The 25268-nt window shown below is 45.3% G+C and overlaps 1 protein-coding gene across 1 annotated transcript in view; it reads left to right on the top strand.

Moving 5' to 3' along the window:
- The window catches only part of LOC138644939 (double zinc ribbon and ankyrin repeat-containing protein 1-like), a 161141-nt gene that overhangs the window by 28642 nt on the left and 107231 nt on the right, over positions 1-25268 (top strand). Inside the window, exons 4-5 of the mRNA XM_069733874.1 lie at positions 9474-9627; positions 19062-19179. Of these exons, the coding sequence (XP_069589975.1) occupies positions 9474-9627; positions 19062-19179 (272 nt within the window). The remainder of the gene's footprint in view (positions 1-9473; positions 9628-19061; positions 19180-25268) is intronic.

Genomic DNA, 25268 nt, shown 5'->3' with positions numbered 1-25268 from the left:
GACGGGATAGTACGTCCGATGTCAGAAAGGGGTTAAGGCTGAAGGAAGACTTTAAGTCCATCTAGTTCAACCCATAGCCTAACCTAACATGCCCTAACATGTTGATCCAGAGTAAGGCTTGGCTCCACCGAACATCAGTGCTAAGTAGGTGCCAATACATTAGAAATTACCGTATATACTTGAGTAGAAGCTGACCCGAGTATAAGCAGAGACCCCTAATTTTGCCACAAAAAACTGGGAAAACTTATTGACTTGAGTATAAGCCTAGGGTGGAAAATGCAGCAGCTACTGGTAAATTTCAAAAATAAAAATAGATACCAATAAAAGTAAAATTGATTGAGACATCAGTAGGTTAAATGTTTTTGAATATCAATATTGAATCAGGAGCCCCATATAATGCTCCATACAGTTCATGATGGGCCCATAAGATGCTCCATACAATATACGCCCCATATAATGCTCCATACAGTTCATGATGGGCCCCATAAGATGCTCCATACAATATACGCCCCATATAATGCTGCACAAAAGGTTAATGATGGCCCGATAAGATGCTCCATAGATTATGCCCCATATAATCGTACATAAAGGTTGATGGCCCCATAAATTGCTCCATAGATTATGCCCCATACAATCCTGCATAAAGATTGATGGCCCCATAAGATGCTCCATAGAATATGCCCCATGTAATGCTGCACAATGGTTGTTGGCCCCATAAGATGCGCCATAGATTATACCACATACAATCAACAATCCTGCATAAAGGTTTATTGGCCCCATAGGATGCTCCATAGATTATGCCCATATGCTGTTGTGATGAAAAAAAAAAAGACATACTTCTCGTCGCTCAGGCCCCCAGCACTTGCGATATTCACCTGTCCCCGTTCCACCGCCACGCACCGCTCCGTCTTCCAGTTCTCTGACTGTTCAGGCAGAGGGAGGCATGCACTAGCTACGTCATCGCACCCTCTGACCTGAACTTCACAGCCAGGGGACGCGGAAGACTGAGCTCGGCGGTGGAACGGGGACAGGTGAATATCGCAATGCTCACCCTCTCCGTTATACTCACCCTCCCGGCGCGGTCCCTGCTTCTCCGTCATCCCGGGCCAGCAGCTTGTTCCGGTGTTCAGCAGTCACTGGTACCGCTCATTAAAGTAATGAATATGCGACTCCACCCCTATGATTAGTTTAATGAGCGGTACCACGTGACCGCTGACTACAGGAAGAGCTGTGGGCGCCAGAGAAGCAGGGAGGTGCAGAAACCGCGCCGGGAGCAGGTGAGTCTGATGGACAGCTCCCCCTCCCCCGCCGACCCCCTGGGACAATGACTCGAGTATAAGCCGAAAGGGGCACTTTCAGCCTAAAAAAATGGGCTGAAAATCTTGGCTTATACTAGAGTATATACGGTATTTAAAAATGTAGCTAAACTTTAAATTACCACAGGTCTACAAAAAATATTTTTTGTAATCATCGCAGGTGACTTTGTACTTTTCTGAATCATCTTTTTGTCCTGATTTAAAAAATGTATATAGTTTTTCTGTAGCATGTATAGTTTCCATGGAGCAGCATCATTATTATAAGGAATAGGAAATATACTGGCGACATTAAGAAAACAGTAATCTACATATCAGAAAAAAATTCTTCACCTTACAAAACAGTATTTATTGAACGAAAATAATTTCACATGCAAAATAGAAGCCAAAATATGAGCAGAAATTAAAAGTGCTTGACATTAGACTGTCGTTGATACGATTTTTCAGGGTTGTCCCTATATAACATCCAACAGTAATCTGCCATTATTGAGTCAAAACCGCTGCGGATCCGCAGCAAAAACCGCAACGTGTGCACATACCCTTAGAGTTCTTTCAAACACATCATCTCTCATAAGCTCTCTGATCTTAGGACCAACAAATACCCCTTCCTTCAGTTTTGCTGGTGAAATGCTGGAGAATTTTTTTGAAATGTGCTGGAAGCCTTGTGAATTTGTCTTTGCCATGGCTTTCACAAAGTTTTTAATCAATCCCAACTTCATATGTAGTGGAGGAAGAAAGATTTTTGTTGACGCATAAAGGATTGTTACAGTACACCATTGGTCCATCAATTGTCAAAAATTGTGTAAGGCTATGTGCACACGTTCAGGATTTCTCGCAGAAAATTCCTGAGAAAAACCGGACATTTTCTGCAAGAAATCCGCAAGAAATCTGCATGAGGTTTTGCCGCGGTTTTGCCGCGTTTTTTTCCGGACATTTCCCAATGCATTTTGTAGTGGGAAATCCACAAAAAAAACGCTAAATTAATAAACATGCTGTGGTTTGTACCGCAATGCGTTTTTTTCGCAGAAAAAAACGCATCATGTGCACAAAACATGCGGAATTCATTCTAAATGATGGGATGCTTATTGTATGCGGTTTTTTTTGCGTTTTTTCAGTCATCACTGATTTTTGGGTTCTCTCCAAATCATGGGAACAGCAAATGGCATAGTCACTGTCCTCATATTCAACCAGTCACAAAGATCATTCGAACAACTTGAGCATATCACATGAGGGGCCCAGCTTTTGTCTTGATCACCAAGTGGACACACGAAGTACATCTTTTTTAATATCATGAGTGATTGAACGTACTTGGCCTTTTGGTGGAAAAGAACCATGCACATAGCAGAATCTGTTCGGATGATTGATACACTGTCGGGGCATTTTTCTCCTTTAAATCAGATCAAACAGTAGAGAAAGTTCAGTTCATTGATGGTGACAAACTAAAAAAAAAAATGCGATGAGCCGACCAACTATATGTAGATATTTCCCCAGAGACGAGAGGCAGATTGTATTTAGAACTGATTTTACTGGAGGCAATCTGGTGGATACCTATATACAGTTGTGAGGTAAACAGGTCAGCCTGTTCCTTACAGAGGAACATTTGCACACAGGCAGTTTCTCACGGTGATATTTGCTGCTTTCAGATTCTCTCTCTGTGGAGACCCTCACTCAGTTACACCTCAGTGGCTGAGCTGTTTTCTTCCCTCTGAGGCGACTTGCCCTCCAAGAAATGCAGTGAAAATCCTCTCACAATGGCGGCTGTCCGCTGCCTACCTATCTCCCTGTGGCAGGGCTCAGATCCCTGTAAAGGCCTCTCTCCTGTCAGAGTCTCACGTAGCAGTCCTTGCTGCCATCACCATCCTTTTCTGACTGACTCATATCTTACCGTCTCATAAGTTAGCCCCCCCTCCTCATAACATGTGACTTTCCGAGAAGCAGTCATTGGTTGACTGCACTGTCAATACTCCTTCCCATAAGGCTGTGTGCACACGTTGCAGATTTTTCACGTTTTTCGCTAAAAAAACGCATACATTATGCATCCCATCATTTAGAATGCTTTCCGCAATTTTTGTGCACATGATGCGTTTTTTTTTCTGCGAAAAAACGAATTGCGTAAAAAAATGCATCATATTGATTAGTTTTGCGGATTTTTGGAGGATTTCCCACTATATTATTGCATTGGGAACCTCCGGAAAAATCCGCAAAAATAAAATGCACCAAAAGCGCGAGAAAAACGCGCAAAAAACGCATGCGGATTTCTTGCAGAAAATGTCCTGTTTTGCTCAGGAAATTTCTGCAAGAAATCCTGAACATGTGCACATAGCCTCAAACTCACTAAAACCTTTACTGATGTTGTGCCTGTAAGAAAATTCACAATTAAGTAAGACAAGCAAAGAAATGGGAACAACATAGGAAAAACACATACATTGAAAATGCAGAAATAACAAAATTACTTCTGTCTCAGAAACTTTGTGATAGAGTAAAACTAAGCATATTTTTGGAATCGGCACATCAAACCTTTGCTGATGATTTTTTTGTGTTGACCAGTCTTACATATACAGTCATGGCCAAAAGTATTGACACCCTCGCAATTCTGTTAAATGATACTCATTTTCTTCCTGAAAATGTTTGCAAACGCAAATTATTTGGTATTATTATCTTCATTTAATTTGTCTTAAATGAAAAAACACAAAAAGAATTGTCCTAAAGCCAAATTGGATATAATTCCACACCAAACATAAAAAAGGGGGTGGACAAAAGTATTGGCACTGTTCAAAAAATCATGTGATGCTTCTCTAATTTGTGTAATTAACAGCACCTGTAACTTACCTGTGGCACCTAACAGGTGTTGGCAATAACTAACTCACACTTGCAGCCAGTTGACATGGATTAAAGTTGACTCAACCGCTGTCCTGTGTCCTTGTGTGTACCACATTGAGCATGGAGAAAAGAAAGACCAAAGAACTGTCTGAGGACTTGAGAAACCAAATTGTGAGGAAGCATGAGCAATCTCAAGGCTACAAGTCCATCTCCAAAGACCTGAATGTTCCTGTGTCTACCGTGCGCAGTGTCAGCCACAGTGCCATGGGCTTTAAACTTCTTGATATGTGGCTAACCTCCCTAGATGTGGATGGAAAAGAAAAATTGACAAGAGATTTCAACGCAAGATTGTGCGGATGTTGGATAGAGAACCTCGACTAACATCCAAACAAGTTCAAGCTGCCCTGCAGTCCGAGGGTACAACATTGTCAACCCGTACTATCCGTCGGCGTCTGAATGAAAAGGCACTATATGGTAGGATACCCAGGAAGACCCCACTTCTTACCCCGAGGCATAAAAAAGCCAGGCTGGAGTCTGCCAAAACCTACCTGAAAAAGCCTAAAACGTTTTGGAAGAATGTTTTCTGGTCAGATGAGACAAAAGTAGAGCTTTTTGGGCAAAGGCATCAACATAGAGTTTAAAGGAGAAAAAAAAAAGAGGCATTCAAAGAAAAGAACACGGTCCCTACAGTCAAACATGGCGGAGGTTCCCTGATGTTTTGGTGTTGCTTTGCTGCCTCTGGCACTGGACTGCCAGACCGTGTACATGGCATAATGAAGTCTGAAGACTACCAACAAATTTTGTAGCATAATGTAGGGCCCAGTGTGAGAAAGCTGGGCCTCCCTCAGTGGTCATGGGTCTTCCAGCAGGACAATGACCCAAAACACACTTCAAAAAGCACTAGAAAATGGTTTGAGAGAAAGCACTGGAGACTTCTCAGGTGGTCAGCAATGAGTCCAGACCTGAATCCCATAGAACACCTGTGGAGAGATCTAAAAATGGCAGGTTGGAGAAGGCACCCTTCAAATATCAGGGACCTGGAGCAGTTTGCCAAAGAAGAATGGTCAAAAATTCCAGCAGAGCATTGTAAGGGAAGCGGTTGGTCGCAGTTATTTTGGCTAAAGGTTGTGCAACTAAGTATTAGGCTGAGTGTGCCAATACTTTTGTCTGGACCATTTTTGGAGTTTTGTGTGAAATGATCAATGTTTTGCTTTTTGCTTCATTCTGTTTGGGGTTTTTTCATTTAAGACAAATTAAATGAAGATAATAATACCAAAGAATTTGTGTTTGCAATCATTTTCAGGAAGAAAATGAGTATTATCTGACAGAATTGCAGGGGTGTCAATACTTTTGGCCATGACTGTAGAAATGTTATTTTGAAATAAAATATGTATAGAAGGCTTTTGTCAAGTTATCAGTGCTTGAAACAAAAGACTGTAAGCATAAAGTCGTTCTTCTGCCCCCATGACAACACTTCCTGCCTTTGCTCTAATCTTATTCAACCTGCGCCAATGTCCACATTATACTCAAATAGTTTCTGCTATTCTCAAGGATTTACATAAACACTTGAACAGGCTTACCATGTCTGTATACCTAGCAAGAAAAAATCTTTAACATTGATCTGAAAGGGGAAATGGCTGCCAATCCTGTTGTGGACCTTCAACTTGTAACACCAAAAAATAGAGGAAAAATGACACACATGTTCCTTAAAAATGAAATGGGAAAGTCTGTCTTCACTGAATAATAATTTCACCTCAAAATTGAGAATTTCTCCTTCGCCTCATTGGGGGACACAGCCCGTGGGTGTATGCTGCTGCTGCCACTAGGAGGCTGACACTAAGTGATACAAAGAAAGATAGCTCCTGCCCTGCAGTATACACCCTCCTGCTGGCTCTCAGCTAACCAGTTCTTGCTCAGTGTCTGTAGGAGGCACACGGACGGGTCTGCTATTCAGACCTAAAATTCTTTATTATAATATTTTTTACCTTTTACATTTTTGATTTTACTTTTTAAAACGAAGGGGCGACGGATCCTTTCAAAGTTCCGATCTCCCCGAACCATCTATAGGCAAGCACGGAGAGTGTCGCCTCTCCGTATCCTCTCCTGCGACGTGCCACGCCTGAGCTGATTCTTAGGGGTGACGGGTCCCTTCAAGGCACCAATCTCCCCGCACCCTGAACGGACGAGCACATGAAGTGTCGCCTCCACGTACCCTCTTCCCCAGCCAGGCCTAATGCCAGACAACTGGCCTGGTCCACCCGGGGGCTGAACTCCGTGGATGTACAGAGGCCCCCTCTCTTTGGTGTCCGAGCAGCCCCCACTGTACCACCTCTGTTAAAGCGGATGGCACAAGGAGGCGGACGGTTCCTCTCCGTCTCCCTAACAAAGGTGGATTGAGGTTTACCCCTCTATCCCTGCACCGTCCACGCAGCAAAACCTGACCTGCAGCAAAACAATAGAGTGCGCACGCCTTCCTCGGCGCTGAAACCCAGTCATCCGCGGCAGCTCCATGCCGGCACGCGCACCGATGGTGAGTAGATCCAGTCAGCGGTGGGCCTCTGCAGCGGGTTATTCACATGCTGACAGGCAGCCTCAGCCATGGCTTTCCTGTGGCCAAGCTCCCTGAGGTAACGCTCCGGCCGGCTGCAAAAATTTAGCCCCCGGCTTCGGCCGATGTGTAGGCTGCATCCCGGAAGCCATGCCCACTCTATGGTGCGCTAAGGCGGCTCCGCCCATCCTTTCTGGCGCTTCTCACCTAGCACGGGAATTCTCACTTCTCTCAACCATCCATCAACGTCCCTCTATTCTACCCGTGGTATTGCTCCCGTCAGCTGCAGAAATTTAGGCCCCGGCTTGGGCCTATTCATGGAAGCCACAGGGGCCATGTTTTTGATTTGATGGGCACATGCAACCGGGTAAGAAAGCACTGCTCTCTCCCCCCGCATTTTCCCCCTGTGCTTAAAGGCACACGACCAGTATTTCCTGGTCTTAACGGCACATAACCAGTATTCCCTGGTCTTAACGGCACTTGACCAGCATTTGTATTTTGCAAGTGTCTCTGGCCCTCTTGTCTCCCTGCTTACTCTCCTGAGTATCCTCCTGTTTTACCTTTTGGTATATCTTGTGCCTGACCTTTGTCTCCCTTCTGGTTATTCCTTTAGTTCTGGTCATCCGTTACCTCCGTCCCTCCTGAGTTCCTGCCGTTCCTGTTGTCTTTGTCATCCTCGTCAGTGATCCAGTATCTTCGCCCTGCTCTCCGTCCGGTTTCCCATTATCTTCGTCTCCCCTGTGTACCTGAGTCCCTGCCGTTCCAGTCTGCTGCCTCATTCTAGTCCGGTTTCCAACGTCCTCACCTCGCATTCCGGTTTGTCTCTCCACGTTACTTTATTCCTTTCTTGGGTACCAGCTGCCGTAGCAGTAGTTTCCCCTGGTCCTGCTCCTAACGCTTCCTGTATAGGGGGTGGTCTACCCGGTCTACTCGCCCAGGTGTGGGTTCACCCTTTGGACTCGTTTTCCAGCCGTAACAGGAGCTAGCCGCTCTGTTCTTTCAGACTTTTTTTTCCCTTATTACCTTCAAGGCAAGGTTGTCCTCTGGCCATCCCTGTCCCTTGTTACTAAGGTGGTATTGTATTCCCACTGTTATGAGGGCATCGTTTTTACCTCATCTCTTTCGGCACCAGTCCACGAAACAGAATGGGTTCCCCATATTCTGGGCGAAGTTAGTGCTCTGAGTAGGTACGTCTCAAAGACGGCGTCCTTCCGAAAGGTCTTTCTTGGGACGCTTTCTGTGGGCTTCCTGATGGTTACAGGAAGGGTTTAGCCATTTCATCGGCCATGTTGTGTTAGATGTCAGCCTATCTCCTTGTCTATCGAGGTTTCTTGCGTTCTAGGCACCAGGCGTTGGCAAAGCACGCCTGCAAGCTTGCGGGTTCGTCCAGTCCGCATGCATTCTTGAAGCGCTATAATTCCCAGACTTCCACAGATGTGAGTCTGGGCAGGCAGACTCTGCAGGCTGCGGTGCGCACTTGTAAGTAGTGGTTACACAGGGTCTGATCTGATGTTGTCCCCACCCAGGGACTGCTTTGGGACGTCCCACGGTCTGTGTCCCCCAATGAGGCGAAGGAGATATAGGGATTTTTGTGTACTCACCATAAAATCCTTTTCTCCGAGCCATTCATTGGGGGACACAGCTCCCACCCTGTTATTAGCTTGTGCTTGTTTTATAATTTGACATGCTATACTCTCATATATAATGTGACATGCTATATGCTCATATGTTGTTATTGATCTCCTACTGCTTTTGCACCGAACTGGTTAGCTGAGAGCCAGCAGGAGGGTAGGGTGTATACTGCAGGGGAGGAGCTAACTTTCTTTGTATCACTTAGTGTCAGCCTCCTAGTGGCAGCAGCATACACCCACGGTCTGTGTCCCCCAATGAATGGCTCGGAGAAAAGGATTTTACGGTGAGTACACAAAAATCCCTATTTTGATAGTAACTGATCAATTTTGTTACCCCAAAAAACTAAAAGTATGTCATCTATGTAGCAGCCATACTAAATTAGGTGGTAGGAAAAAAAGTTGTTAGTTAAAAAAAATGTAACGCACCTGCTGCTAGTGAATAAAAATATTTGCTAATGATGAAAAGTGTGACCCCCATCGCTGCTCTCTTAATTTGTAAAAATAATCTTTAAACAAAAAAAATGATGTAATAAATCAGTAACTATTGACAAAAATTAATTTAATTCATTAGAATATGAACTGTAGTTATTCATATGATGATGTAATGCAATTAAGGCCTTATCATGAGGGATGAATGCCAGACAGCCAAATGGCCTGAATTGTAAGGATGATTTATCATTCATTTATTGATCTACATGGTAGTGATAATTCATGTATGATATATTATATGATAGTCTACTACATTTCACCTGTTATTAATTATTCTTTAAATGGGTCCACACGTGATTGGTTGCTTTGGTTTTAAATACTTTTCCCAAAATACCATGTTTCTCAATAGGATTAGGGGCATAGTAACACCAGAAACACATCAGTGAATTTATCATGTCATGGACATTTATTATTGTATATTTTTACCAGGAATATTAAATAAAGAAGATCATTTTTAAGAAACGTGGATGGACGCTTTTACAACATTTTTTTCATATTAACAAGTGTTGATTTGGATGGTAATTTGGATCCACACCGAATAACACTGAACCTTGTAGAGCGCAGCTTGTGAAACGATATCACAGAGATGAAATAGTAGATTCACCGCACGCCTTGTCACGTGGTAGGATCTCCAGTAATACTTCTGTTCTCCTCTCCCACATACACTTTTAGATACACCAGATGTTTCCATATTCTATACACTTGATGGGAACAAGCCAGACTTCTTAAAGAAGACCAGTCACCCTGAAAACACCACAGTGAAATATCGAGGGCCATTTACATTACCGGATGGTAAAATAACCCTTAAGGCTGTGGCTGTCAGCAGGTAAGTCACCACATGAACTCATTGCTACCTTAGTGATAATAGAAAAACATCCAGTTTTATATATCACCGGTATCTACTGTTAACCTGTGGACCACAAATTATCTAGCAGCGTAACCTAAATCCCAAAAGTCACAATTTCCGCAAAAACTAGTAAAAGTAGCAAATGGTACAAAATTTCACATTTTTTTCACCATGCTTTTGAAAAATTGAAAAATTGGACGTGATGAACTTGTATGGAGGAAATGGGGTCCATTGACTGTTAAGGCTCGTGCAGGTGACCATTTTAATTGGACGAGTGCTAGCTGTGGTTTTGCTGGATGGCTCTCGTTCCTATATTATTCTATGATGCTGTGTGCACATGTTCGATTTTTTTTTTTTAACATTGGACCGAGTGGTCGCAAGAAAAGAATCGCACCATGCCTGCTTTGCTTTCGAGAATAGATTGACACTCGCCCATTCATGTCTATAGGTCCGTGAAAAGAATCGGACCGCACTTGGATGACATCAGATTTTATGGACTGACATAAGGGAGTAGGTGAGAAAATATTTTTTTTCCTCTCCACCTCCAAGAAAATCAGATCCTACTCTGATCACACAGTGACCAGATACCGTAAATATCAAAGTCTGACAGTCACTTCTAAACAGAATACTGGTGTGAACAGGTGCATACTGTTGTGAATTCTGTGGCTGAATTCACTCCTGTGGTCACAAGTGGTACTGCAGCTTCTGAGCTTCCTCCCTCAGGTGTTCTGGTGAGCTCGTTAACTGCTTCATTACTTAACTCCGCCTGATGCTGCTTTCCTTGCTCCTTGTCAATGTTTCAGTGTTGGATCTGAGCTTCTCCTGATTGTTCCTGTGACCTGCTGCTCTGTATAGCTAAGTGCTTTTTGCTTTTTTGTTGCTTTTTTTCTGTCCAGCTTGTCTTTTGTTTTGCTGGAAGCTCTGAGACGCAAAGGGTGTACCGCCGTGCCGTTAGTTCGGCACGGTGGGTTTTTTTTGCCCCCTTTGCGTGGTTTTGCTTTAGGGTTTTTTGTAGACTGCAAAGTTCGCTTTACTGTCCTCGCTCTGTCCTAGAATATCGGGCCCCACTTTGCTGAATCTATTTCATCCCTACGTTTTGTCTTTTCATCTTACTCACAGTCATTATATGTGGGGGGCTGCCTTTTCCTTTGGGGAATTTCTCTGGGGCAAGTCAGGCCTATTTTTCTATCTTCAGGCTAGCTAGTTTCTTAGGCTGTGCCGAGTTGCCTAGGTAGTTGTTAGGCGCAATCCACAGCCGCTTTTAGTTGTGTTTAGGATAGGATCAGGTGTGCAGTCTACAGAGTTTCCACGTCTCAGAGCTCGTTCTTGTATTTTTGGGTATTTGTCAGATCACTGTGTGCGCTCTGATCGCTAAGCACACTGTGTTTCTGGATTGCCTTCATAACACCTGTCATTAGCAAACATAACAGCATACTAAAGGTACCGTCACACTCAGCGACGCTGCAGCGATATAGACAACGAGCCAATCGCTGCAGCGTCGCTGTTTAGGTAGCTGTAGAGACGTCAAACACAGCAACTCCAGAACGATGCAGGAGCGATCCAGTGACGTAACGGCGACTCACTTATCGTTGTAGCTGGTTGTTAGCTCCATGTAAAACATTGCTGGCATCATTGCTTTTGCACGACGATACACGCCGACCTGATGACCAAATAAAGTTCTGGACTTCTAGCTACGACCAGTGATGGCACAGCGGGATCCAGATCGCTGCTGCGTGTCAAACACAACAAGATCTCTCCACCTCCAAGAAAATCAGATCCTACTCTGATCACACAGTGACCAGATAAATATCAAAGTCTGACGGTCACTTCCAAACAGAATACTGGTGTGAACAGGTGCATACTAAGAGTAGCCATCTGTTGTGAAAGGTAATTCAGTACCACAATGGACATAGAGGTCAGAACACATACAGTGACCTGACAATAACCCAAAACCATAGAACGAGCTCTGAGACGTGGGAACTCTGCTGACCGCAATTCCTAATCCTCTCCAACCACACTAGAGGCAGCCGTGGATTGCGCCTAACGCTACCTATGCAACTCGGCACAGCCTGAGAAACTAGCTAGCCCGAAGATAGAAAATAAGCCTACCTTGCCTCAGAGAAATACCCCAAAGGAAAAGGCAGCCCCCACATATAATGACTGTGAGTTAAGATGAAAAGACAAACGTAGAGATGAAATAGATTTAGCAAAGTGAGGCCCGACTTTCTGAACAGAGCGAGGATAGGAAAGGTAACTTTGCGGTCAACACAAAACCCTACAAAAACCACGCAAAGGGGGCAAAAAGACCCTCCGTACCGAACTAACGGCACGGAGGTACACCCTCTGCGTCCCAGAGCTTCCAGCAAGCAGGAAAAAACAAATAGACAAGCTGGACAGAAAAAACAGCAAACAAAATAGCAAAGCGGAACTTAGCTATGCAGAGCAGCAGGCCACAGGAACGATCCAGGAGGAAACAGGTCCAATACTAGAACATTGACTGGAGGCCAGGATCAAAGCACTAGGTGGAGTTAAATAGAGCAGCACCTAACGACTTCACCACATCACCTGAGGAAGGAAACTCAGAAGCCGCAGTACCACTTTCCTCCACCAACGGAAGCTCACAGAGAGAATCAGCCGAAGTACCACTTGTGACCACAGGAGGGAGCTCTGCCACAGAATTCACAACAGCCATCTCCACATATAACTAACAAATTAAAGTTGCACTCTGTAACGCTATAGCATGCAAACATGAAATATATGAAATTAGAATTGTATTGCTGCTCTACAGAGTAGATTAAAATGAAGATACTTAGCCATAAATTGGCCAATTCATGCATGCCCAGTAGCCAACGACAAGGCGAAGCTCTTTGCTGGGAACCTATTCTAATGTGACTGCTCTGCTGGCTGATGGCTGACAATTATATGGGTAGGTAGGATCCTGATGGGATTGTCATTGGCTGCTGGACATACATGAATTGGCCAATTTATGTGCTAAATTTCTTCATTTTAACTTATTTTCTAGAGCAGTAATGTAGTAATTCTAATTTCATATTGTCACGATATTGTATGAAATATAATATGACGTTGTAGCTTTGTCCTTCAGCTCATGCTGGGGGCTAAACCCCCCCCCCCCTTCTCTCTGTGGCTTTCTTTGTCTCTTGGTGTTGGAAGCCCTGACTGCCAGTCCCCATGCATTGGGACATCTGGGCTGTGCATTCAGCATGGTTTTTTGCCTGATATGAACTGAGAACATGTGAGTTGTACCTTTTCTTATTTAATCCCTTTATTTTATAATTACCTTGTACATATTTTCAATAGTCTCTTATTGTAACATCTTTATATGTCCGTTTATAAACACTGCCTGAAACTTTTGACGGAGTATAATATTTAATACTAGAGTCGTTCTTTATGCTCTAAAACGTAACCTAAGTCTCCTGAAGGGAATTACGCTACTGTTTTTGGGTTAGCGTCGGACCCGTTTAATCGAAGCTGGTGGCAGCATACCGTGTGCAGGCTTTTGGGTGTCGTTGTAGCGACTGCGGCGTTGATAATTATTGTTCCTGCCTGAGTGGGAGTAGTTAATCGTGTCGCTGCAGCGTGCCCAATAGCCAGTACATAGCAGGCAGCCTTTCTGGCGACTAATTACCCCAGGTGCAGTACCTAATCTGACCTGAGGGCAAGGGGGGCACCAGAGAGCTGCAAGTTTCAAGTGGAACTGTAAGCGGGATATAGATAAATCCCTGCAGTTTGTGGTATATTGAAGAGCAGTGGGATACCTAAAATAAGCCCCTGCTGTAAACTAAGAGGTCAATAGCCTTGTGTGTGTTTTTTTTTCATCACATTGTGGAGTGGAGGGATAACTAAGATAAGCCCCCCTGCACATGTGATAGCCGACTGTTGGCCTAAAGTCACCCCAACCCGTGACGTAGGGGTGACGGTCACGGTGTGAATCGTGACACATATATTTCATGTTTGCATAGTCTGATTAGCATAATGGAACCATTTTTCTCAGATGGAGAAAAAAATGGTCATCTGCATTTACCCTTAGAAAGATTTATTAGTTTTCATGCAAGAACATTTTGAAGAATTATCCATCTACTCATAGTTGGTATAAATTTCATTTTAGGAAGTCTGAAAAAGTGCTACATTTCTTTCATGCTGTGCACCTTTTAAGAAATCTGGCACAATTCACTCCAATGATCTTTTTTCCTTTTCAGACTGGCATATAAAATGAAATCTAATATATAATTGCCTAGAATACTACTTCCTGCAATTTGTGCCAACTTCCTGTCCGGAGCTAATGTCCGGAGCTAATGTCCGGAGATAAGTGACGTCAACAGTGTCCAGTGTCTGATTGGTTGCCGCCTGCTGCGAGCGACCAATCAGAAACGTGCCGTACTGTGACACACTCCGCCCACCATTTTGGTGTGATTTTTGAATTTTTACCTCACAGAAAGTTTCTACTGCGTGGAGGCGGGCCCAGTGACGTTGCTCTTCAAGCTCCTGCCGAATTTCGTCAAAAAAATGATAATACCATTTACCAAAACTATATATATTTAGTTGTGAAGTGGTTCAGTGACATTTTCACACCAATTTTGAACTTTTGTTTGGTGTTTTCTCCATATACTGCCTATTATTCACTGACTGTTATACTGAGAGACTGCCGTTTATTAACCTCTTCTTTGCCACATTGGGTATATTGCTCTATTATTTGCCACATAAGGACATTGTCCATTATTGACCAGCAATTTCTTAAATAACAAGAATTGTCAAGAGCTGGTAAGTGCAGCCATTTTTTGTTCTTTCTTACTATTATTTATTAATTGTATTATTCTTACATTTGAATAAATAAAGTATATATGGATTCTAGACTCCCGATTCTTTAGAATCGGGCTGCCATCTAGTACCAACATAAAATGAAACACAAACTAAGTCTAATAAAATATGCAGTTAATTGAAAATATTAAAACAGATACATAAAAATACCAATATAGAGTAAGGCAGAGTGCCACAAAAGAGGGGGATAACACTAGGAAAAAGTAAATCTAGGTAGTAAAAATTCATATGAGAAAGTACATAGACCACAGTGTGTCTGCCTGCAGAACACAGAGTAAAGTGATATGTGCAAAATAGCAACAAAGGAGATTAAGGAGTAGGCATAGTACTTACATCAAGTGATGTATTGCAGTCAGGTGACAGTCTTGTGTTGAATTCCCAGCCCCAACGCGCGTTTCACCCAAGCCTCGTCTGGGGATTCAACTCTAGACTGTACTGTAGAGCTGCATAAGATTCCCTAATGAGCAGATGTGAGGATATCAACCAGATTTTTGAAGATTTTGCCTGTTTACTTTCTACCTATATCCTTGTACAACCTTCTATTGTAGTGTCTTAAAAACATTCTTCAAGTTCCTGAGATAAAAAAAGGTCCTTCTCCGGGTCCCTTCTTTTATTAGTTGTAGACAGGATGAGAAATGTACTAAGTTTGTCTTATCTGGTCTACTGAAATCAGTGGGGCATCACTAAGCCCCACTTTTTCCCCAAACTGGTCTGTCATATATTAGCTCTGGAGGGGTGAGAAAAAAAGAGAAGACATTTTATATTATTACTGAACAATCTTTATTTCTCTGTCGCCTCATTGGGGGACACAGGAACCAAGGTTGTATGCTGCTGTCACTAGGAGGCTGACACTATGCACAAAAAAAGTTAGCTCCTCCTCTGCAGTGTACACCCCACCAACTGGCAAGCTGAACCACAGTTTAGCTCAGTGTACGTAGGAGGTTGACACAGGTCTTTTATTAGACCCATATGTACCTCAATGTGCGTCTTTCTCTTTCAGGTTTCCGGAGGGATACAGTGTGAACAGTCACAACTGTAATCCCACAATACGGACTATGAGTACGGCGTGTACTGCCACTCCGTAACCTCATAGATCCGACAGCAGGACCAAGACAGACCGGTCCTAGCTCCGTCCCCCACCCACTCGCCCACCAGAGCCTGTCTGATGCGGAGACTAGGACGTCCATCACCAGCTCCCTGGACGTCTGATACCTTCTCCGGTTTGAGGTTAGTAACGGACGGCGTGGGATGTTTTTAGGTGAGTATTTCATCTACCCCTACCCTCAAGTACCTTTGAGCCCATCTTCAAATCCAGGTAGTCAATGGGGGGTCCCTTGGGTCTCCTGTTTCACAGGGGTGCGCAGAGTTTCTTCAAGCTGCCTTTTGGCCTGGTCGGTATTTCCTTTTTGACCGCAGGCAGGTGTTCGGTCTGTGGACAATCGGCGGTCACATGGGGAGGGGGTCATCGCTCCGTTTGCGCGGCAGCCCTTGTTTCCTTTCTGGCGGCCGCACCGTTCTCTAGCCCTGCTGCTTTTCCTGTGGCCACACTGTTTCTGTCCCAGGGCGGCGGCCTTGCGGTCAGCCATGTCGCTTTTCCCGATGCCGCGGCCCTCTCTGGTGGTCGCCAGATCCTAATTTAGGCCCCAGCTTCTGCCGGGGCCTTCTTCCGGCACCGCGACACCACCCACTTCCTTTTCCCTCGTGCGGGTTTTTCTCCCGCCCAACTATGTCCTCTTCGGTTTGGTGCTCCTGGCCTGGCTGTTACCTCCGCCCATCACCTGTGCCGCTGTAGGATTTTCTTGTCTGCGCCAGGAACGCCTTGCTCCTCCCCCTCCAAGAGCATGAATCCTGGCATCCTCATCCCTTGCGGTCGCCATCTCCTCCCTGCTTTCGTCAGGCCTGCAGTAGGCTCCGGACAGGAGAGTGTCCCAGTAGTCTGTCCTGACTGCCTGTAGCCTTGCCTGAAGGACCATCGTTCCTGAAGAGCATCTCCAAAACCATGCAGCCTTCCATCTGGACAACGCTTCGCCTGCCATGAGTAGCTCTGTACTGCAGACTGACACTCTCCTCTGCCTTCCTGTCCCCTAACCTTCTGGCATTCCTCAGGGGCTTATTCGTCATGTCTAATTCTAAGGCAGGTCGCTGTCATCCTCCTACTTCTTCCTCTACTTTAGTCAAACACTTTGTGTGTTGGTCTTGTAACTGCAATCGTCCCTCAGGTCAGTCCTCTCCCCTGTCAGGCATGCAGCAACCCCATTATGCCCACCGCCCAGGTTCCCCCTGCTGCTCCGCTTGAGAGCGAAGCTTCCACCCCAGGCTGGGCTTCCTCTCTGTCACGGTCGGTAGCGGATCTAACACGGGTTTCCCAGACCCTTGTTTCCGTGCTCGATCGGTTGCCTTTGCAGACTTCCGCAGTAGCCAGTGGGTCGTAGGAAGCTCCGTCCGAGACTTCCAATATAGGCCGCCAGACAGGAACGCCGGTCTGAGTCCTCTTCCCATTCCATCTCGCCACACGGTCCTTCTCTGCGGTCGGCTTCCCCCCGGTCCTCCTCCCCTTAGTCAGGCGAGGCGTTCTCTGATGCGCCTTCAGAGAATAATTTGGAGCTGGACTCGAACCAAATAGCTAGCATGAGGGATACGGTTCAGAGTCTCATTGGAGCGATCAATCATACCTGTGGCATCAAAGATTCCTCTACGGAACCCGCAGATCAGGTGGTTTTGTTTAGACGGTCTAAACCACCCCCCAAGGTTTTCGCTCCTCATCCTGAATTTGATCAGCTCCTGGCCAGAGAAAGAGAGAATCCGACCAGATGCTTTCAAAGAGGAAAGCGCCTTATATCCTTTTTCTTCGGATCTCATCACCAACTGGACTTCCTCTCCCTCTGTGGACCCACCAGTTTCTAGACTTTCCACCAACACCGTCCTCCCGCTGTCTGGTGGAGCATCTCTGAAAGATTCCAATGATAGAATCATAGAATCCTTTGCAAAGTCGGCCTTCGAAGCGGCCGCGTCTACCCTATGCCCAACCTTTGCTTCAACCTGGGTTGTGAAGTCTATATCAACGCACTGGGCGTCGACGCTCTGGCCGTTCCTTGGTCGCAGTTTGTGCTCCCCTATCTGTTTCTACCCCTGCCCTTGCTTCCCAAGCTGTTGAAAAAGATCAAGGCGGAAGGGGTGCCGGTCATTCTGATCGCTCTGGATTGGCCCAGGAGATCTTGGTTTGTGGATATCGTCAATCTTCTCGTGGATGCCCCCTGGCGGCTTCCAGACAGACCCGATCTGCTGTCTCAGGGTCCGATCTGCCAGCCGAATTCTCGGTCGTTCAGTTTGACGGCGTGGCTGTTGAGGTAGCAGTTATAAGAGCGTAAGAGTGTTCTGGAGGTTCTGAGGGGTCCACCCTTTGAGCCTCTCAGGGAGGTTTCCCTGCCATTTCTTTCTTGGAAGGTGGCCTTTCTTTTTGCCATCACTTCTATCCGGCGTGTTTCAGAGTTGGCAGCCCTCTCTTGTCGACCTCCTTTCCTGGTTATGCACCAGGATAAGGTGGTCCTGAGGCCTCCCCCTTCCTTTCTTCCGAAGGTGGTATCCAACTTCCACCTCAACGAGGACATCGTCCTACCTTCCTTTTGTCCAGCTCTGACTCGTCCTCTGGAGCGATCGTTGAACAAGCTGGAACTTGTCCGGGCGGTGAGGATCTACCTGACTAGAACGGCCTCTTTCCGGAAAACGGATTCCTTTTTTGTCATTCCTGATGGCATGTGTAGAGGCCTGCTGACTTTCAAGGCAACTATTGCTCGCTGGATCAGAACGGCAATTTTGGAGGCTTACCGGATCAAGGACAGAGTGCCGCCTCCTGGGATTAAGGCTCACTCTACCCGGGCAGTCGGGGCCTCCTAGGCGGTGCACCACAGGCCTTCTGCCCTACAGCTTTGCAAAGCGGCAACCTGGTCTTCCATCTACACGTTCGCCAAATTTTACAAGGTCCATACCTACGCTTCGGCGGATGCCAGCCTAGGCAGAAGGATCTTGCAGGCGGCAGTGGTGAGTTCTTTGACCTGATGGAAGTCTGTTTTTTTTCTCCCTCCCCAGGGACTGCTTTGGGACGTCCCATGGTTCCTGTGTCCCCCAATGAGGCAATAGAGAAAACAGGATTTTTTGGTTGCTTACTGTAAAATCTGTTTCTCAAAGCCTTCATTGGGGGACACAGCTCCCTCCCATTTTGTTTAGTTTCTGTTCTTCTGTGTTCTATGACTGTTTCTCATGCTTACAGTTTTTATAGATGTGGTTATGTTCTTTCAACCTTATCGTTTTTCTCCTACTGCTTTCTCACTAACTGAGGTCCAGATTGCCAGTTGGTGGGGTGTACATTGCAGAGGAGGAACTAACTTTTTTTGTGTATAGTGGCAGCCTCCTAGTGGCAGCAGCATACACCCATGGTTCCTGTGTTCCCCCAATGAAGGCTCAGAGAAACAGATTTTACGGTAAGCAATCAAAAAATCCTGTTTTTGTGATGTAGGCGTATGACTAACTGGTATAACTGATTAAGTATGTATCTTAATTATTGTTGTTCTACTATTTAGCGATGGGCGAGAAAGTGGAACAGTGACTAAAGTTTTCATAGTGGAATACGTTCCTCCAGAGGAAGACTCATCCGATGAAGACAATGACGAAAACTTCCTAAAAGAACTTGCTAAACAGGTAAGGTAATAGATGTGAAGTTGTACAAGCAATTTTTCTTACATGTGACAAGGATACATTGATTGATCGCCAATGTACGGTCTCTGCCAGTGCAGTTCCCATATCACAATCTCCTGGGCCTCAGTGATCTACAATGTATGCATGTGTGAACAGGGAAACACATGCAGTCTTCATTGCTTTGTATGAAAAGGGCTTTACAGGCGAGGACATTGCCGCTTGTAAGATTCTCCTTAAATATATTATTTATTGTGACGCTAGTCACTTCTCACGGCTAAGCTGTGAGTCAGAGTGGTCAAGGAGTCCAAGGTCAGAAGTCAGGAGGGTTCGTCATAAACTGAAGGAAGAGACAAAAACATAGTCAGGTAACGTTCCAAGGTCAAAAGCCAGGAGGGTAACAGATCAGAGCTGAAGGGGTTAAACAAGAGGATGGTCAGAACAAAGTCCAAAGTCAGGCAACAGATCAAGCAAACAGAACTCAAGGCACAATGCACAAACCTCACAAGATGAATGTACGTCTTGCAGTGGTCTGGGAGAAGCTGCTCAGTTAAGTAGGCATGCAATTACCCGGGATAGTGAACACCTGAGACAGCCGACGCTGTTATGACCTGGTGGTTAGGAGCTGATAGTTAAACCTCATACAGGACGAGCTCTGGGATGTGGGAGCTCTGCTGACCGCAAGCCCTAATCCTATCAAACACACTAAAAATAGCCGTGGAGCGCTCCTGTCCAGACCTAGGCGCCTCGTCACAGCCTAAGAACTATCTAGCCCTAGAGATAGAAAATAAAGCCTACCTTGCCTCAGAGAAATTCCCCAAAGGTAAAGGAAGCCCCCCACATATAGTGACTGTGAGTAAAGATGAAAGTCACAAACGCAGAAATGAAACAGGTTTCAGCAAAGGGAGGCCAGACTTACTAAATAGACAGAGGATAGGAAAGGTAACTTTGCGATCAGCACAAAAACCTACAAAAGACCACGCAGAGTGTGCAAAAAAGACCTCCGCACCGACTCACGGTGCGGAGGGGCCACCCTGCATCCCAGAGCTTCCAGCTAGCAAGACAAAATCATGAAAACCAGCTGGACAAGAAAACAATGAACAAATAATGACATTCAGAAACTTAGCTTCTGCAGGAGAAGGCAGGTCACCAGAGAGATCCAGGAGCGAACTGAACCAATGCTAAAACATTGACAGCTGGAATGGCGTAACGATCTGAGAGGATTTAAATAGAGCAGTCAACCAAAGGATAAACCACGTCACCTGTGTAAGTAACCTCAGAAGCAGCAGCTTCACTCACAGCCACCAGAGGGAGCCCATAGACAGAACTCGCCGAAGTACCATTCACGACCACAGGAGGGAGTTCGACAACAGAATTCACAACACGACGCCTCCCAGTCACAGATTGGCTAGTCGAGCTGTCAGTAAACACACCGACAGCTCAGCACGCCCCTGAACCAGACTGGATGGTCATGCTGTCAATCAAAGTACAGACAACTTCAGTAAGTCCCTGTACCAGTTAGGACGGCTGAACTGTCAGTAACTGCAACCCAGACACCCTGAGGGGGGGGGGGGGAACTGTGACAGTACCGCCTCTTCTAGGGGGCCACTGGACCCCCAGGTTTCCCAGGAATTTTTAGATGGAAGGCCCTGACTAACCGATTGGCCTTCACATCTCGAGCAGGGACCCAGGATCCCTCCTCCTGTCTGTATCCCTTCCAGTGGATGAGGTACTGGAGGGAATTCACAACCCTCTGAACCTCATACCCCAGGCCACCGTCTGCTGAAATTGGAGGAGGCGGGGATGAGGGAGACAATGCAGAAGGGACATACTCCTTTAATTGAGATGTATGGAATACCTTATAGATGCGAAAGGATGAAGGAAGCTTTAACCTAAATGCCACAGGATTGACCATCTCTACGATCTCATATGGGCCAATAAACTTTGGACCCAACTTCGCTGATGGCACTTTAAGTTTAATGTTCCTAGTCGACAACCAAAGCTTATCCCCAATCTTAAAAACAGGACCCACCAACCATCTATCGGCCTTACGTTTTTGGCGAATCTGGGCAGTCCCAATATTCTTTTGAACCTCCTGGCAGACATCCCCAAGTCTCTGCACGGCGACCTCCACCCCAGGGCAATCAGAACCAATCTAGGAAATTCGCCAAAATGGGGATGAAAACCATAATTACAGAAGAATGTTGAGGTTCCGGTAGATTGGTTTACTCAACTGTTGAAAGCAAACTCAGCGAGAGGTAAAAACGGAGACCAGTTCTCCTCTTGCGCTGCTGCAAAGCACCTTAAAATTTGTTTCAAAGATTGATTTGTCCTTAGTCTGACCATTGGTCTGTCCATTGGTTTCAGGGTGATAACCTGACAAGTTTATTGCAAAAAGCTCTCTAAAATTTAGAGACAAATTTTACTCCCCTATCAGACACAATGTTCAATGGGATCCCATGTAACCTTATATTAAGAGAAATAAACAACCTGGAGAGTGTCTCTGTTTTAGGTAATCCTGAAAAAGGAACAAAATGAGCTTGTTTGCTGAATCGATCAACTACCACCCAGATTGCAGTCTTCCCATCACACAGAGGCAAATCTGTAATGAAATGCATGGACAGATGAGTCCATGGTCTTTCTAGAATAGGCAATGGAGCCAATTCCCCAGCCGGCCAGCTATGGCTGACTTAGGCGCGTGCGCAGAATTCACAAGCAGATACAAAATCTTTGATATCGTTATGCATGGATGGCCACCAAAAAAGTCTAGCGCTGACCCCATGATGGCCACTTAAAATAGAATCATGAAATTCCTGTAACACCCGCAACCTTAGGTACACAGGCACAAATAATTTGGACCCTGGGGAAGTAGACGGAGCCAACGATTGCGCTTTACGAATCTCCTCTTCCAGCTCCAAATTTACCATAGACACCACAATACCCTGAGGAATAATGGAGGATGGAGCTTCTGGAGGAGAAATCGAATCTAGACTCCGAGATAAACCATCAGCTTCCATTCCTCAAAGGCCAATTTGACAGCAAATAACTCCTGATTCCCAACATCTTAATTTCTCTCTGCCGGTGAAAATTTTTTAGAAAGAAAAGCACATGGACACAGGTTAGTCAGAGTTTTGGGCTCCTGCGATAAGACTGCGATAAGACTACCCTCACTCCGATCTCCAAAGCATCCACCTCCACAATGAACGGTTTTTGGAGATCAGGTTGGATCTGAATGGGTGAGGACATAAAACACTCTTTTAATATTTCAAAAGCCCTGATAGCACCTGGCGACCAAACCTTGAGATTCGTCACCTCACGTGGTTTAGCAATCTGTGAAAACTCCTTGATAAATTTTCTATAATAGTTGTTGAATCCCAGAAAATGCTGCAAAGCCTTAAGATCATAAGGTTGAACCCAATCAATTATGGCCTGCACCTTTCCAGGGTCCATCTTAAACCCTTCTGCTGACGAGATAAACCCCAAGAAAGAGATTTCCTGAACAGAAAAAACACATTTCTCTAATTTAGCAGCAGAGAGTTCTCCCTCAGTCTCTAACACCACACGAACATGTTCCTGGTGAGTGTCCAAGTCTGGCGAGAAAATTAGAATGTCATCGAGGTATATTACAAGAAATCTTCCAATGCAATCAGAGAAAATATAATTCATAAAATTCTGAAACACAGCAGGTGCATTAGATAATCCGAAAGGCAAGACAAGGTTTTCAAACAGACCCTCAGACATTAAAAATGCTGTTTTCCACTCATCTCCCTTCCGGATGCTTATCAAATTGTAAGCCCCTCTAAGATCAAGTTTAGAAAGCACCCTGGCCACCAGAAGCTGATTATATAGGTCAGGGATGTGTGGAAGTGGGTAGGTATTTTTAACCGTGATCTTGTTTAGCTCTCGGTTATCAAGGCAAGGACGGAAACCCCCATCTTTCTTTTTAACAAAGAAAAATCCAGCAGCTACATGGGAGGAGGAAGGAAGTTTATGACCCTTCCATAAACTTTCGCTAACATATTTTTTCATGGCGGTCTGTTCAGGCCCTGACAAATTGTAAAGGCGAGCTTTTGTCAATTTGGCGCTAGGAATAAGGTCAATAGCACAATCATAGGGACGATAGGGAGGAAGTATCTCCGTCTCTTTTTCCGAGAACACATCTCCAAAGTCCTTCAGGTACTCCGGAAGACCCTCCAGACAAGCGGAGCATATTTGTACCTTTTTTAGACATTTCTTGAAACAGTTGGGGCTCCATTTAACAATCTCCTTTAGACACCAATCAATAACAGTATTGTGAGTCTGCAACCATGGAAACCCCAGTAGCAAACCAGTAGGTAAATTATTCAGCACAAAACAGGAGATGGATTCAGAGTGGAGTGCCCCCACTTGGAGAGTGAAATCCACTGTTGCTCTATTGACCAAATTGTGAGCCAACGGTGTCTTGTCAAGGGAGATAATTTGAATGGGTCTTTCTAAACTGACTGTCCCTAACCCTAACTTCAGAACCAGTCCCGAATCAATAAAGTTAGCAGCAGATCCACTGTCAATGAACGCCAATGTTGATAACACCTGGTTCCTCAAGGAAATCATCTTTTGTATCAGTAGTTTGTCAGAGGAAGAAAAAGGTACTTGGGAGTCTGGGTGACCTCCTCAGTCGTCACCCAAACTCAGACGTTCTCCCGATAGTTTGGTAGCTTGAGGACGAGTTGGGCAATTCTTAAGAAAATGTCCAGAGAGACCACAGTATAGACAGAGTCCGAGATCTTGTCTCCGTCATCTCTCCGCAACACGAAGACTGGCAACTCTAACCTCGCGTAAATGGACCTGCTCTGGGGAAGAATAACACACGGCCTGCTCTTCACCATGTCTCTCACGGATTCTGCGGTCCATTCGTATGGCCTGAGTCATGGCCTCCATGAGAGAACAAGGGGCGTCATGAAGGACCAGAGCATCCTTGAGTGTCTCGGAAAGATCTCTTTGGAACTGGCATCTGAGAGCAGCATCTTTCCATAGAACTTCAGTGGACCACTGCCGGTACTCAGTACAGTAGTCTTCAGCTGTGCGACACCCCTGTGCCAGGTTCATGATCTTAGCTTCAGCCACCTGGATTCTGTCGAGTTTGTCATAGATCAGACCTAAACTGTCAAAAAAGGCATCAACGGAAAACCGTTCAGGGGCTTGTGGGGACAAAGAAAATGCCCAGGTCTGAGGACCTCCTCGCAGTAGGGACATGATTATTCCCACCCGCTGGAACTCCTCCTCTGACTGGGGGCGCAGGGTAAAAAATAACTTACAGCACTCCCTGAATACCCTAAACTTGTCTCTCTCTCCCGAAAATTTATAAGAGAGGGATATGACCGGTTCGGGAGAGACCAACTGTACATCAGAAGCTACTGATGTCACAGCCACTGCCGGCAGTGGGGGCTATGGAAGGTCTTTATCAAGTTAATTATCTGACCCTGCAACTGATATTGCAATGACTCCAGACTCTGGCAATCCTTTGCCAGATCCTGAGTCATCTGCATCAAATTCGTCACCTGGTCACAAAGCGTGTGAACAGGATCCATACTGACGAGAAAGAAAAAAGTAGGGCTCAGATGTAACGTGACGCTAGTCACTTCTCACGGCTAAGCTGTGAGCCAGAGTGTTCAAGGAGTCCAAGGTCAGAAGTCAGGAGGGTACGTCATAAACAGAAGGAAGGGTAACAGATCAGAACTGAAGGGGTTAAACAAGCGGATGGTCAGAAAGAAGTCCAAAGTCAGGCAACAAATCAAGCAAACAGAACGCGAGGCACAGGGAGCACAATGCACAAACCTCACAAGATAAATGTACGTCTGGCAGAAGCTGCTCAGTTAAGTAGGCATGCAGTTACCCTTGATAGTGAACACCTGAGACAGTCGACGCCTTTCAGTCACAGATTGGCTAGTCGAGCTGTCAATAAACAAATCGACAGCTCAGCAATTTAGAAAATGATTTCTCCAGCGAGTTAAAAATAAAACTTCACATTTATTTATAATGCATTAAAAGGGTATATCAAAAGCACTCTGAGGAATCAGGAGGGACTAATGACCAACGCGTTTCAACTGTGAGGTCTT

The sequence above is a fragment of the Ranitomeya imitator genome, chromosome 7, assembly GCF_032444005.1.
Source record: "Ranitomeya imitator isolate aRanImi1 chromosome 7, aRanImi1.pri, whole genome shotgun sequence".
Lineage (NCBI taxonomy): Eukaryota > Metazoa > Chordata > Amphibia > Anura > Dendrobatidae > Ranitomeya > Ranitomeya imitator.
Note: the sequence above shows the minus strand (reverse complement) of the source record. Positions and strands in the feature narration are given on the sequence as shown.